We start from the raw sequence: 11,461 nt of genomic DNA, 5'->3' as shown, positions 1-11,461 counted from the left end.
TAACTCATTTATACATATCACCCCATTTGCAACCAAGTAGAGTACGAGGTGGACATTGGGGGCTAATGCTGATGGTCGATTCACATAGTTACGAACTCTATCTAATTAATAGTGTTGTGTGAGCGGTGCGCGAGTTAGTACATTCTTGTGCCGGATCCCGAAGGATCTGGGACCGCAATGGTTATTCGAGCTGTCTGCTTGGGGACTGGAAACAGAATTCCTCTTAGCCTGACTCTATTTCCATTGGTGCCAGTGTTTTCCCCTTTTCATTTTTTTCTTGGTCCACCACTGTTTTCCGCTTTCGCTCGCTATTACCAAAAAGAGTCGTCAAGCCAGCAAAAAAGGAAACCTAAAAAAATTACATGAAACAGACCCAGTCACTCCTGCCCCCTGGCTCTCTCGCTCTCCACCCCTGACCTCCCCATTAGCCAACCTATCTATCTACCTACCTACCTACCCACCTACTGCGCCGACCTCGCCCTCCCACCCAACTGACTTACCGTCCCACCCGATCCACCAGATCCACCCTCCCTCCTCACATCCCCGCCACTCCTCCTCCTCCTCCCCGTCATAGTCCTCGCCAACCAACTCTTCGGACTAATCGGCCGCTCCAGCGGGCGGGACACGATACAGGTCGGCGATCTCCTCCTCCATGGCCTTGATGGCATGTCTGTACTGGCGGATCATCTCGTCGTTCAGGCCGTCGTCCTCGCCCTTTTCGCCCCGCACGACGAGGTAGGGCTGGAGGGCGCGTTCGAGGCGGGGGAGGGCCTGGCGCGGGTCGCTGTGCCGCTGGAGGATGGAGGCGACGCGGCGATGGTAGGGGACGCGCGGGTCGGGTTCGGGTTCGGGTTCGGTGGTGGGGAAGGAGGACGTGGAGGAGGCGGAGAGGAGCGGTGTCGGTGTCAGTGTCGTGGTCGGGGTGGTGTTGTTGGGATCGGGATTCCCGTGCCGCGTTGCGCAGAGCGAGGCCACGTTGCGGCATTGCGCCGTGAGGGCGTCGAGCTGTTTTTTGGCGCTGCGTGGATCAGCGCTCCCGCTCCCGCTGCCGCTGTCGCTACTGGTGGGAGCGAGGTTGTCGCTTAGAGGCATGTCATGGCCGGCCTTTGCGAGGAAGTTTCTCTTGCCCATCTGGAGCTCGGTGGTGGCGAGTTCGAGTTGGTGGGCGAAGGCTTCTTCGAGCGCTTTGTCCTTGTCTCTGTTGGGGTTTGTTTGGTGGGCCGAGGTCTTTTGTGTTGTGGTCGGTGTGGAGCTTCTCTCCTCTTTTAATGAGGAGGCACTCCTTGAGCCGGCACGAGGGGGTTTGCGGTCGCTAGATGACATAATCGTGGGATTTATGCTCTCGGTGTTAGGATAATATCAGTGCTAATAGCTGTGGAAAAGCGGGGGGGACGGCAACACAAGTGAGAAAGCAGAAGTTTTTACGTGACAGGTGAGTGGGCTGGAGATATACCAAAGCCAAAAACTCCGAGCTTCAACAGCCCCGGTCATGAGACGAGGTCATCACTAAAACATCTAGAGTCTGCGTGGGTAGTACAGAGACCACGGTCAGCGTGTCCTCGGTCTCATGTTGATGACGTCCGCTGTGCCTGAAACACCATCGAGGAGATACCCGGTCGAACATGCTGTACTTTTGAAGAGTCATGTAACACGGGACATGGGCGGTTGCTGCAGTCCCATGGATCTGGAACAGGCACTCGTGGTACCTGTGAAACAATCTGTGCTTTGCTTACTGTAAGCTTTGGATGCGCCAAGAGAGCACCACCCTCGTTCAAGCTGTTTGCAGAAAGATGACGACTTCTGGCTGTGTGCATGCGCGCTGTTCAATTGGAAATCCTACCGTGATGGCAAGTCTGACCCGAGCAAGAAAGATCGGCTATACAGATTGAAGAGGGATGCAATGCTCATGTCTAGGCATGGCCCTTGGTTTCTTGACGACGTCTTTTGCTGCTCTCCCCCTAGTTTGGAACCTGTCGGACCGTATGAGCGCTCATTGGTTGGAATTTCTACGCGTAACCCTGCGTTTCGCCTGCTTTTGATTGGTCCATTTCTCCTGCAATTTCGCAGCTAATTTCGCTGTACGGAGTACCTTACGGCGAATTGGTACGTATATCTGCGCACTGCCCCTATTCGAGAGAGAACAGAGCCATTTCTTCTATCTGATTGACTGAACCTTTCCGGGATTTTTTCAGTCTTGCAGCACTGGGCGCAAATGCGGTATTATGGGGATCGAGGGAACTATGCGGAGAGCTAGGTGACAAGGTAATCATGCAGAGGGCGTCGGAAGAACAAAATGTAAATTGCCATGTTTAGCTATCAATGACACGAGGCAGTAGGGGCCTGCTCCGAGCTAGTCAGCGAGGAGAGGCTGGAAAAGTCGGAATTGCTGCTCCAGAAACCAATAAACCCCGATCCACAGAGCTGTTGGGAGAACGACAGGCTGAGCATTTGCAGCGACCGGAATGCCCATAAAAAGCGAGCAAGAGCGCCCCCCCCTCGAAGTCGTACCGAGGTGGCAAAGAAGGATGATCGTCTTCACCACGGCGCGGGATGACAGGCTGGAGTTCGAGGGTTTCCAAGTTGTTGAAGAGTTCAGACTTGAGCTGATAACTCCTGCTATCGGTTGCTGAGAGCGAATCCCAGAACTGGTCAAACTGTAGTGTGGACAGGTCTTTACCAAATGCCTTTATGCTAAGTCCGCGAAGTGCAAGATGCTCTAACTTCCTTTTTGAGATGGTGTACGCCATGAACGGTGCGCGTAGAAATCTGAGGTCGTCGTCTGAATCGCGGTCACTGCCATCGTGGTGTGACAGCGGTGTTTTTCTTTCGAAGAGGCTCAGCTGGCTTCTTTCAAAGCTTGATGACTTCCTAACAGTCCAGAAATCAGATCTTGTGAGGTTCGGTAATATGCACAAATTTACATTGCGAGTATCAAAGAGAGCATTGACAATTCCATCTTTCGCAGACTCTCTGACTTTTGAGATACTTGCGATACAGCTTTCAAGGCAGAACTGTCATCCGATCTTCTGCGTCGTATCAATTCCTACTTCCATGAAGCGTCCCGACTGCATCGTTGCATAAGCTCGGTGATCGTTGAAACTAGCTTTGATAGTCAACAAGGCAGAAATATACATGGAGTAGACTTCAAGTCTCTGAGCACGTGAGCTGCACACGGAGTGCTGTGCAATCCACTACAGAGCATGCAGCGACTCATTTGATGGAAATATCTTGATGGCCCTGAAGATTTCTCGGTAGGCAAGTATGCGAAAGCTCTACAGGTGGGGCGAAGAGCTGTGAGAGTACGAAAGCCATCCGACACACTCATGCCATCAATTGCGAACTGGGAACATATGTTCAGCTAGGTCTCTTCTGGCAAGCCTTGAAGCATAGAAGAGCTAGCTATGGTGTGATATTCCCTCTTGGCTGGCACGGTGATCAGCTCTTCAATGGTACCAAGGACCCGCGATGTATTTGGAGCCCGTCTTCCTGATGGGCTGAAAATGCACACCTGTCTCACTTCACAACCACAGGCAAAGACATTGAAAGTTCAGTTGAGAGAGCTGAAACCATGAAGGAACGTAACACCTGAGGTAATGATGCGCTTTGGGCGCTATTGAATGCGTCGTGGTTTGCGGGGGAAGGCGCCACACCTGCAATCATCCGTACAGGCACAAGCACAGCGCGAGATTCTTTCAACCCGGTCTGGCATACCATCACGCCGTAAATCAATCTCGAATATTCGCAAGGCCACAGGTTCGCCCTCAGTGACTCTGAATCCCAGATATGAAGGGTACATCACTCATGCTGTGAATCAATTCTGCGCTCGGCTCGTCTTGGTTGACCGTCATCCAATCCGACCAAACTTCAACCCCTAGGCAATTAGCTCGACTTTGATTTCAGTGCAAAGTATGTCCGAAGAATCGTGTTGCTATTCCAGTCCTCGATGGTCAAATTTTATCATTTTTCATTCCCACCTTCTTTCATTCTGTCTTTTCATTCTGCCTCCTCATTGACGTATCCGTTGAATAGTGGGCCATCTGCAGTCCAATCGTTACGGTTCGCCAGGATTGTTCTCCTCTCACTTATGCAATCAATTGCAACAGGTCTCTGCTCAGGATAGAATGACGTTACGATCCTAGCTGTTTTGATAGTGGCTTTTCTCTCAGAAAGACGTTTCGCCGCGCGCATCATCCTTCGAAGAGGACATCGTATCGGATATTCTTCCTTAGTCTGACATGGAAGAGCACGACCGTCGACGGGGAAGCCGGGTCTCGTATCGTTGTTCGGTATGTACATATTGAAAACGAGGCTCTCAAGGTTAGCGGTATTCTCATCATCACCAGTATCCATTGCTTCGGCGCAGATCGAATCCATCCGGATGCGCACATGCTGCAGAGTGAGCAAGAACTTTGAGATGAAGGCACAGAGATGGTTGCCATAGCTATTGGAAACTGTCTCGTGCTTCAATGTATGGCAAAGGTCGAGGTTAAGACTCCTTAGCCTCGAAGTATAGCCGGGCCTCAAGAAGTTCGCCATCTGTTGCCTTCGAAGATAGGCGTGGAATGCTCTGGGCTTTGGATCTGGGGCAGTGGCTTCAATAGTAAGATCTTCCAGACGCATAAAGCGAGGTAATCTGGTTGCCAGATACGTCAAACATGGAGTGATCCGCGCGCCCCATTCGAATTCAGCCGAATGATTCTTGAACATCGATTTCCCCTGAGGACCACGAATTTTGAGGTTGACCCTTCGACAATTGGTCTCAACAAGGCGCCATAGTTTCCTTTGCGCCAACATATTCGCTAGAAAGTATGGAAGGTTGTATTCGCTCAAATGTAACTCTTCAACCATCACGCTTTGCGCTGCAGGGTACCAACTCTTGCAGACAAGCAGTTGTTTCGACGCTGCTCCGGAAATGTGCCGATCCAACATCGCGAAGAATATGAAGAACAATTTCTTGAGGAAGAGCTTGGAAATGCATTATTGACAAAGGATTGATACAGCAAGATTCTATGGAGAGGAATCAACAGGATGTACAAGCACTGGTGGTCAACGCAGACATTAAGGATACAGTAACACAAGGGGTTCATTTGTGGAAAAACCTACCCACGGTCGGCCAAGGTTGGTTTATATCCACTGTCATAATCGTGGCTCATCGTCCTCTATTTGACTGGTAATCTTCAGATGCATGTCTCGCATTGGGGTCTGGTGCTGGCTTTGGCCAAGGCACTTTTAAAGGGGACTGATGTGGGGGCCATGCCACGAGCGAAACGACCCAATTCCAACACCTCACCTCAACGGCGCCTCACGTGTGGTCCCTCAACTACACTAAATTCGCAACTAACTCGTGTCCAAGCACTCTATCCCGGAGATTTGTTTCAGAGTTAAGTAATGGAGTACAGGCTTGTATGCTCATCATAATATCGTTCCCTTCATCATCCCAACCGAAATAGCACTAACTAGCAAAGCTTGTCGAAGCCATCCGCAGCATAAGTTTCTTCAGAGTGACCTCAAGCAGCTTACTTAGTATGGTATCTGCCTAAAAAAAAACCCTCCCAGCGATTGATTTGACAACGCTGACGGAGTAATTGTAGTTGCAACCCGCTGGGCTCTTGGTTTGGCAAGCTGTACGTATGATCATCACTATCACAGTCAGCAACTCGTGATTGGGGCAGAGGCATGAGAAGCCCAAGGCCATTCGTCCTATGAACACGGCCGTCGGACGGAAGCATTCACCGTTTCTACAGGGGTTCCATGCAAAATGACTTACATGGAACCGCATTCAATTGGAGCGAAAGAGCCATGCTCATGATAGTTGTCAGTATATCCAATTCTGGAAAAGCTTTAATCGTGCCACTGCACGTCGACCACAAAATGTACTAGTAATGCACAATGTAGCGTCGGTACTGGCTGGCATGCCTCCATATATCTTGGAGCCTTGGTGCACGCACACAGCAGACGAGGACTGTCTATTACTGAATGCACGACCTGTCGTACTGACTCTGATTCTGGCCTGTGAAAAGCGAAGGAGTATATGTTTGAGACCACACTCTTGGTCACTCCGAAATGCCAAGAAGACTTTGCACCGTGAGAACCCTCGATCCATCGGTTCGTTTAGCTGGCGACAGTTTCCATCCAATACGACCAGGGTCGGAAACACGAATAGATGTATTGCAAGACACTTGTGTAGCAATCGCGTAGAACCAGAAAGCTATCGACGCGCGTCTGGCAAACCATCATGAATTTCGAGAACCTTCCTTCTTTCCTCACCTATCACTCCCTCTTCCAATCCTCAAACTCCTCCTCCAAATGCTCTTTCAACCTCTTAAACTCCTTTCCAAACCCTTTCCCGCACCTCCAACATCTGAAGTCTCTCTTCAGATACCCCTCCCTGCCTGGCCACCTCCTGTCATCCTCGTCTGCCAAGGGAAAATCATCCAATGGCACAAAGAAAGGCGTTGAGAAACTATTGTAGTGTTTCCGGTGCTTGAGCCTGTCGCTATGTCTATCCATAGATATTACATGGATATGCAGATGTGACATGGAAGGGACGGCATGGACGCCCACCATGATTTCAGCGGACCAGTCGCGACCTGGCGGGAGATCGTCAGGTGCGGGATCAGCTGACAGTGCGGCCTCACGCGCTTGGTCTTGGGTGGAGAAATTGCCGAAGCGGCGGCGGAGTTCAGATGCCGCGAGGGATTTAGCTTTGGCGCATTCGGCACGGACAGAGGTGAGGAAGCTGGGGTCGGAACCATCCAAGGCTTCGAAGGGATGGAGGTGTGATTTGGCTGGGTTCCGGGGAAGGACTAGGAGGTGAATGCTGGACTTTGGGTAGAGGTCCCGGATTGTGACGTAGTCTGGGTTGTGCGATATTACGACGGTAGGTGGGAAGGAGGCGGGATTCGCGATGTAGGTGCCCAGGCCGTCGCGGCGGCTTGGGGGAATGTTTTCTGCTGTTTCTGATGTTGTTGAAGATGGCATGGGATTTGGGGCTGGGGTGCCCTTAGGTATCTTAGGTTTGGGACTCATGAGTTCGCTAACTGTTCAATTAGTAGAATCAGTAGGGAAATAATGCGCTTTAAAGCTATGTGACTGACAAGCATTACGCTTCTTCGATACTGTCTCATTAGTAGCTGAAGACGCCATTTTTCTGGATGCTCCGTTACTTCCTAAGAAACTGCTCTCTCTGCTTGAGCTGGCAGTGACGGTCCGCCTCCTACATGATGTCTGCTTCATACATCCTGATGGGGAGCTCAGCACGCCTAGACTTTTCACAATGCGGAGAGAACGGGTGACGGTTCCGAAGAGCTCGACGATGCCTATGAGTTAATATCTTCTAGTATCAAGATCTCAAGTCGTTGCTGTGGTATGCGGCTACGAATTGCAGGTACGAGTTCTTTGGAGGCAAGACACGTGCTCTCAGCACATCTCCCGCAGGGTCCGCTATTCCTGAGCTACGGGTGATGCTGATCATGAACTAACCTACTAACCCCCTTGTAGATCTGCATGTCTGTGATCTAGAAGTCAATATTACGTGCAAAAGATGATGACTCGCTACGATTCCACAACAATTGATGCTTTATGTTCTGAGAGGACGAGCGGCTGGTTCATGTATCTCTAGGGAAGACCGACCTCCCTGTTTAAAATAGGTGGACACCAGCATCGGTGGCCTGTCGCACAGCAAATGGCGCGCATTATCATGCCTAAACGCAAGGCTAGTACGTTGTCTGGCTGCCCATACATTGGCTGCAGGTACCCAAATGGTTCATCATCGTGCCTTAATCTTCTGGCTTCACATGTTACTCTCATATTCGTCTACTCGTACAGTTTTTGGGTGCGCAAACCATTGTTGTGTTGCTCTAATTGAAGCAGAAAAAAGATATAACATAGACTCCAGTTGAAACGGTTGGGCGGGACCCAGCATGAGCAGTGAAAATAAATCCAACTGAATTTTGTACAATGTAGTAACTCCAGCAAAACTTTCACACTGGAGCGGAGGTGGTTGGATCTTAGTGGACCGAATCTGCAGAGCTAGGATCTGCTAACGTGGCCAACTCCCATTTGCACAACACCCCAATTTGCAACAGAAATCACTTGGCATTCTAGGTCCCAGAGCACTGCTATTCAGGTTCTATTATTCTGACGGTATTTTGGAGATGGAATAGATTGGTAGTGCATCATGTAAACAGACAGTGTTTGATTCAGGCCTTTCGAACCATCTAAGTACTGGTATTGATGAATATCTGTAGAAAGGTGGCGAGGTGAATTTTGTGGCTTGAAAATTTTAAGTAGGAACACAGAGAACGACCCAAAAACCGTTGCGAATGGGGATGTGGTGCAAATGGGGGTTGGCCAGGTTAGGCTTCTTACATGTGCGCCATGTAATCTCACTAGGAAGGCTAAAGCTCAAGACAGAGCACATTCAACGCGTGCTATCCTCTTCATCTGATGGGACTCACGGATTCCAGCTGGTATTTTGACATCGCTCGGCAGGAGTATGAATGGTTCTTCGCTCAGCGGGATATGCATGACCATGAGTGGCAGCATTCGACCTGCATAGGTCTCGTTCTTTGAACATCGGTGTGTGATTTTTTAATCCTTACCAGCCCCGTCTTCGTTAATTTCGGGGAACTCCACTATTTAGTGATAAGCCACTTACTTAAGCCTACTAAACAGCTACCCTAGTCGCACTTTCCCAGCTTGGTCGGCGTCTTTCCCCAATCAATCCAGTTGCTCTCCTCTTCCTTGTCATCGTCGCCGCGCCCTCTCATCTCACTCGTACCCTCCTTTCCCTCCGATTGGGACATCCAGACAACACAGGCCAAGTCACTCTTTTGAATTTCCCTCTCTCTCCTTGCGGCCTGTTAAGTAATCTTTCGTTGTCTGGATCTGTTTCGGAAGAGTTGGAGAAGCTGGAGTTGCAATCGTGTTGTGACCTTCACCTCGGCGAGAAATACGCGGCCGCCTCACGGGCAGGGTCAACCGACGACATATTCTACAGCGAGCATCGCAACCATGCAAGCATCTCGATGAACGACATCTGCGACACCATGATGGTCTCTTCGTATGAAAAGCGACGGAGCTCAAATCGTGCAAAGAGGAGGACAACAGCCATAAACAAATCATTCTTGCTAGGGTTACTTGCGTCGTCAACCTCGGTCACACTCGCACAAAATTGCATCCCTCTCGCAGGTTCCACGACATGCTCTGCGTTCAGTGCATCCTCCATCTCGACCAATACCGAACTCATTAGTCTATAGTATGGACCTATGCCCAACAGCTGATATACGCAATCTCTAACCTTTATGTCACTGCAGTCCGTTTCTCGCCTTCGTTTCGAACACTCAAGAATTTGACAACCAACTGAGTCAATATGTCATGAGTGGCTACGTTCAACAAAAGTAGGTCTTTCCACAAGGTACTTAGGAGCTCGCAAGCTGACCATATCGACAGATACCAAATCCTACTCGGTTGCGACAATGTCGACCTTAGGAATACAAGCTTATTATACGCCCGATATACCACCAGCGTAATATGTAATGGGATTGTCCAAAACTCTCGGCAACCTTGCGGAACACCTGTGGATGATGTCAGACCGCTCTGTGCCGATGCTTGTGTGAGTGTCTTGAAGCTGGGTTTGGCTTCTTCTCAGGCTGACCTCCTTTTCAGGCAGAGCTGGCTATCAGCGAAGAAAAAATAACCATGGACAGCCAACTTTGTGGCAATCCAGCGGATAACTATGTCGAGCAGATTCGAGCCGATTTCACCAACTGCGCCCTTCCAGCAGATTCATTAAGTGGAGATTGTGTGACTGGAGCTCGAAACGAACCGGAGAACTGTGGATTTGGTCCGAGCCTTCGAGGTTTGTGTGACTATTGCCGAGCAAGCTCTGAGAATGCCACAGATTCTTGCTGTATTGGTTCAGACGCCCCTGGACGCTGTCAAGACGTTGTCTTGCCACAATTTACCCTTAATCCAAACTTGTTGCCCACTTCCACAGCTAGTGGGGCACCAAATTCCTCCTCCACCAGCCCTCCAGCGGCGGCCGAGAGCAACGGCCTGTCTAGAGGTGCTATCGCAGGTATTGCCATTGGCTCCGTGGTGGCCGCTGCGTTGCTGTTATCTCTGCTTGCTGCATGCTGTATCTTCGCTAGAAGAAGACGGCGGGGTAAAAGCGTTTCTGATAGTGTTTTTAATCAACCAACTCCACAACGATTCGGCGCGCAAAGCATGCAACAAACGCGACCTGCCTCATCTCAAATTGGTTATGAAGTTCTTCCCGGAGGTCGTGTGGCCCGAATGTCGGCATTGCAGGGGCCTTCTGCCGGAGACGCTGCACCGCAGGCGGGTAGCCGTCGAGGCTATGACACATCTGACTCTGAGGCTTACGAGAGCCCTGGATCAAATAACAAGATGAAGGGACCTGTCACGGGTAAACGTGATGGCTCCTTGTCCAGCAACTCAGCTTTCCCAGCCGGCCAAGACAGCTCACCAAACTCCGACAGCAATGGTCAATATTCATCTCCAGAAGGTGTCAATAGCGGTCAATCCGAGCAGCTTGCTTCCTTTAAGGATTACTATTCCTCAGATGAGATTCATCCCAACGACAAAGTGTCCGTTCTGTGGGCCTATCAACCTCGTGCTGGTGATGAATTCGAGCTCGAAAGAGGGGACATGCTCAAGGTTGTGGGCATTTGGGACGATGGTTGGGCAACCGGTGTGCGTATCGACGAGCGCGCAGAGGACTACGATGGCAAGCACAAAGTACAGCGTGACAGTGGAGTATCAAATGGCTCCGCTGCCAGAGCCCAGTCGCCGCCGCCAACCGGCGAGATCAAGGCATTCCCCCTGGTCTGTGTGTGTCTGCCAGAAGCGTGGAGAAAAACAGTCGAAGGAGACGCTTCCACAGAAAGTGGTTCAGCGGCGCGTCCTGAAACGTGATTCTGACCATTCCTTCACACCAGCATTGGCGTTGGCATGGCATTACAGGCGAAGCATGGCGTTCTCGAATGGTTTATGATTGGCATGACAACAATACTCTTCCTCCACCCTTTATAACAACAACCGCGCCACACTGCTGATGTCCATTGGATATCAATGTCGCAAAATATAATTCCCATCGGCTCGATCGAGATGTCGCCTTTCTATGGTGCAACTCTTTGTGGTGTCTCCATTGGGCAGCCGCTTCCTTTAAAGTCATGCCATGGTCATGGACCTGAGGCCGGCCCCATGGCACGCCTTACTACTTTCTTACCCTCTCGGAGCGATGCTTCTTGACATTATTTATTCATATGTACATATCATTTCCTTACTATTGGTGCATCGGGAGGACCATTGTGATGGCTTGGAACCATCGACACAAATGGTTCTGCTGGTATAGAGCGTACATAATCAACATAGCTAATGGAAGTTGTATGGCTAGGTAGCACGAGCTGAAGCGTTCAGCATGATAGCCAGAGAC

General features: G+C 50.4%; 4 protein-coding genes across 4 annotated transcripts; 1 reads left to right on the top strand and 3 right to left on the bottom strand.

Moving 5' to 3' along the window:
• Positions 1 to 597: 597 nt before the first annotated feature.
• EPUS_00583 (uncharacterized protein) lies at positions 598 to 2,956 on the bottom strand (the record flags this gene model as incomplete). Its single annotated transcript, XM_007804612.1, has 3 exons — positions 598 to 1,312; positions 2,509 to 2,868; positions 2,922 to 2,956. 3 exons carry the CDS (start codon positions 2,954 to 2,956, stop codon positions 598 to 600), a joined length of 1,110 nt encoding a protein of 369 aa, XP_007802803.1.
• A 1,037-nt stretch (positions 2,957 to 3,993) lies between these two features.
• On the bottom strand, positions 3,994 to 4,929 carry EPUS_00582 (uncharacterized protein; the record flags this gene model as incomplete). The annotated part of the gene is made up of 1 exon (XM_007804611.1): positions 3,994 to 4,929. One exon carries the CDS (start codon positions 4,927 to 4,929, stop codon positions 3,994 to 3,996), a length of 936 nt encoding a protein of 311 aa, XP_007802802.1.
• A 1,341-nt stretch (positions 4,930 to 6,270) lies between these two features.
• Positions 6,271 to 7,146, bottom strand: EPUS_00581 (uncharacterized protein; the record flags this gene model as incomplete). Its single annotated transcript, XM_007804610.1, has 2 exons — positions 6,271 to 7,040; positions 7,098 to 7,146. 2 exons carry the CDS (start codon positions 7,144 to 7,146, stop codon positions 6,271 to 6,273), a joined length of 819 nt encoding a protein of 272 aa, XP_007802801.1.
• Positions 7,147 to 8,448: 1,302 nt separating this feature from the next.
• Positions 8,449 to 10,941, top strand: EPUS_00580 (uncharacterized protein; the record flags this gene model as incomplete). The annotated part of the gene is made up of 5 exons (XM_007804609.1): positions 8,449 to 8,560; positions 8,686 to 9,259; positions 9,318 to 9,401; positions 9,454 to 9,616; positions 9,670 to 10,941. 5 exons carry the CDS (start codon positions 8,449 to 8,451, stop codon positions 10,939 to 10,941), a joined length of 2,205 nt encoding a protein of 734 aa, XP_007802800.1.
• Positions 10,942 to 11,461: the final 520 nt, after the last annotated feature.

The sequence above is a fragment of the Endocarpon pusillum genome (assembly GCF_000464535.1).
Source record: "Endocarpon pusillum Z07020 unplaced genomic scaffold scaffold344, whole genome shotgun sequence".
Lineage (NCBI taxonomy): Eukaryota > Fungi > Ascomycota > Eurotiomycetes > Verrucariales > Verrucariaceae > Endocarpon > Endocarpon pusillum.
The sequence above is the reverse complement of the archived record's forward strand: the minus strand, read 5'-3'. Positions and strand labels throughout refer to the sequence as shown.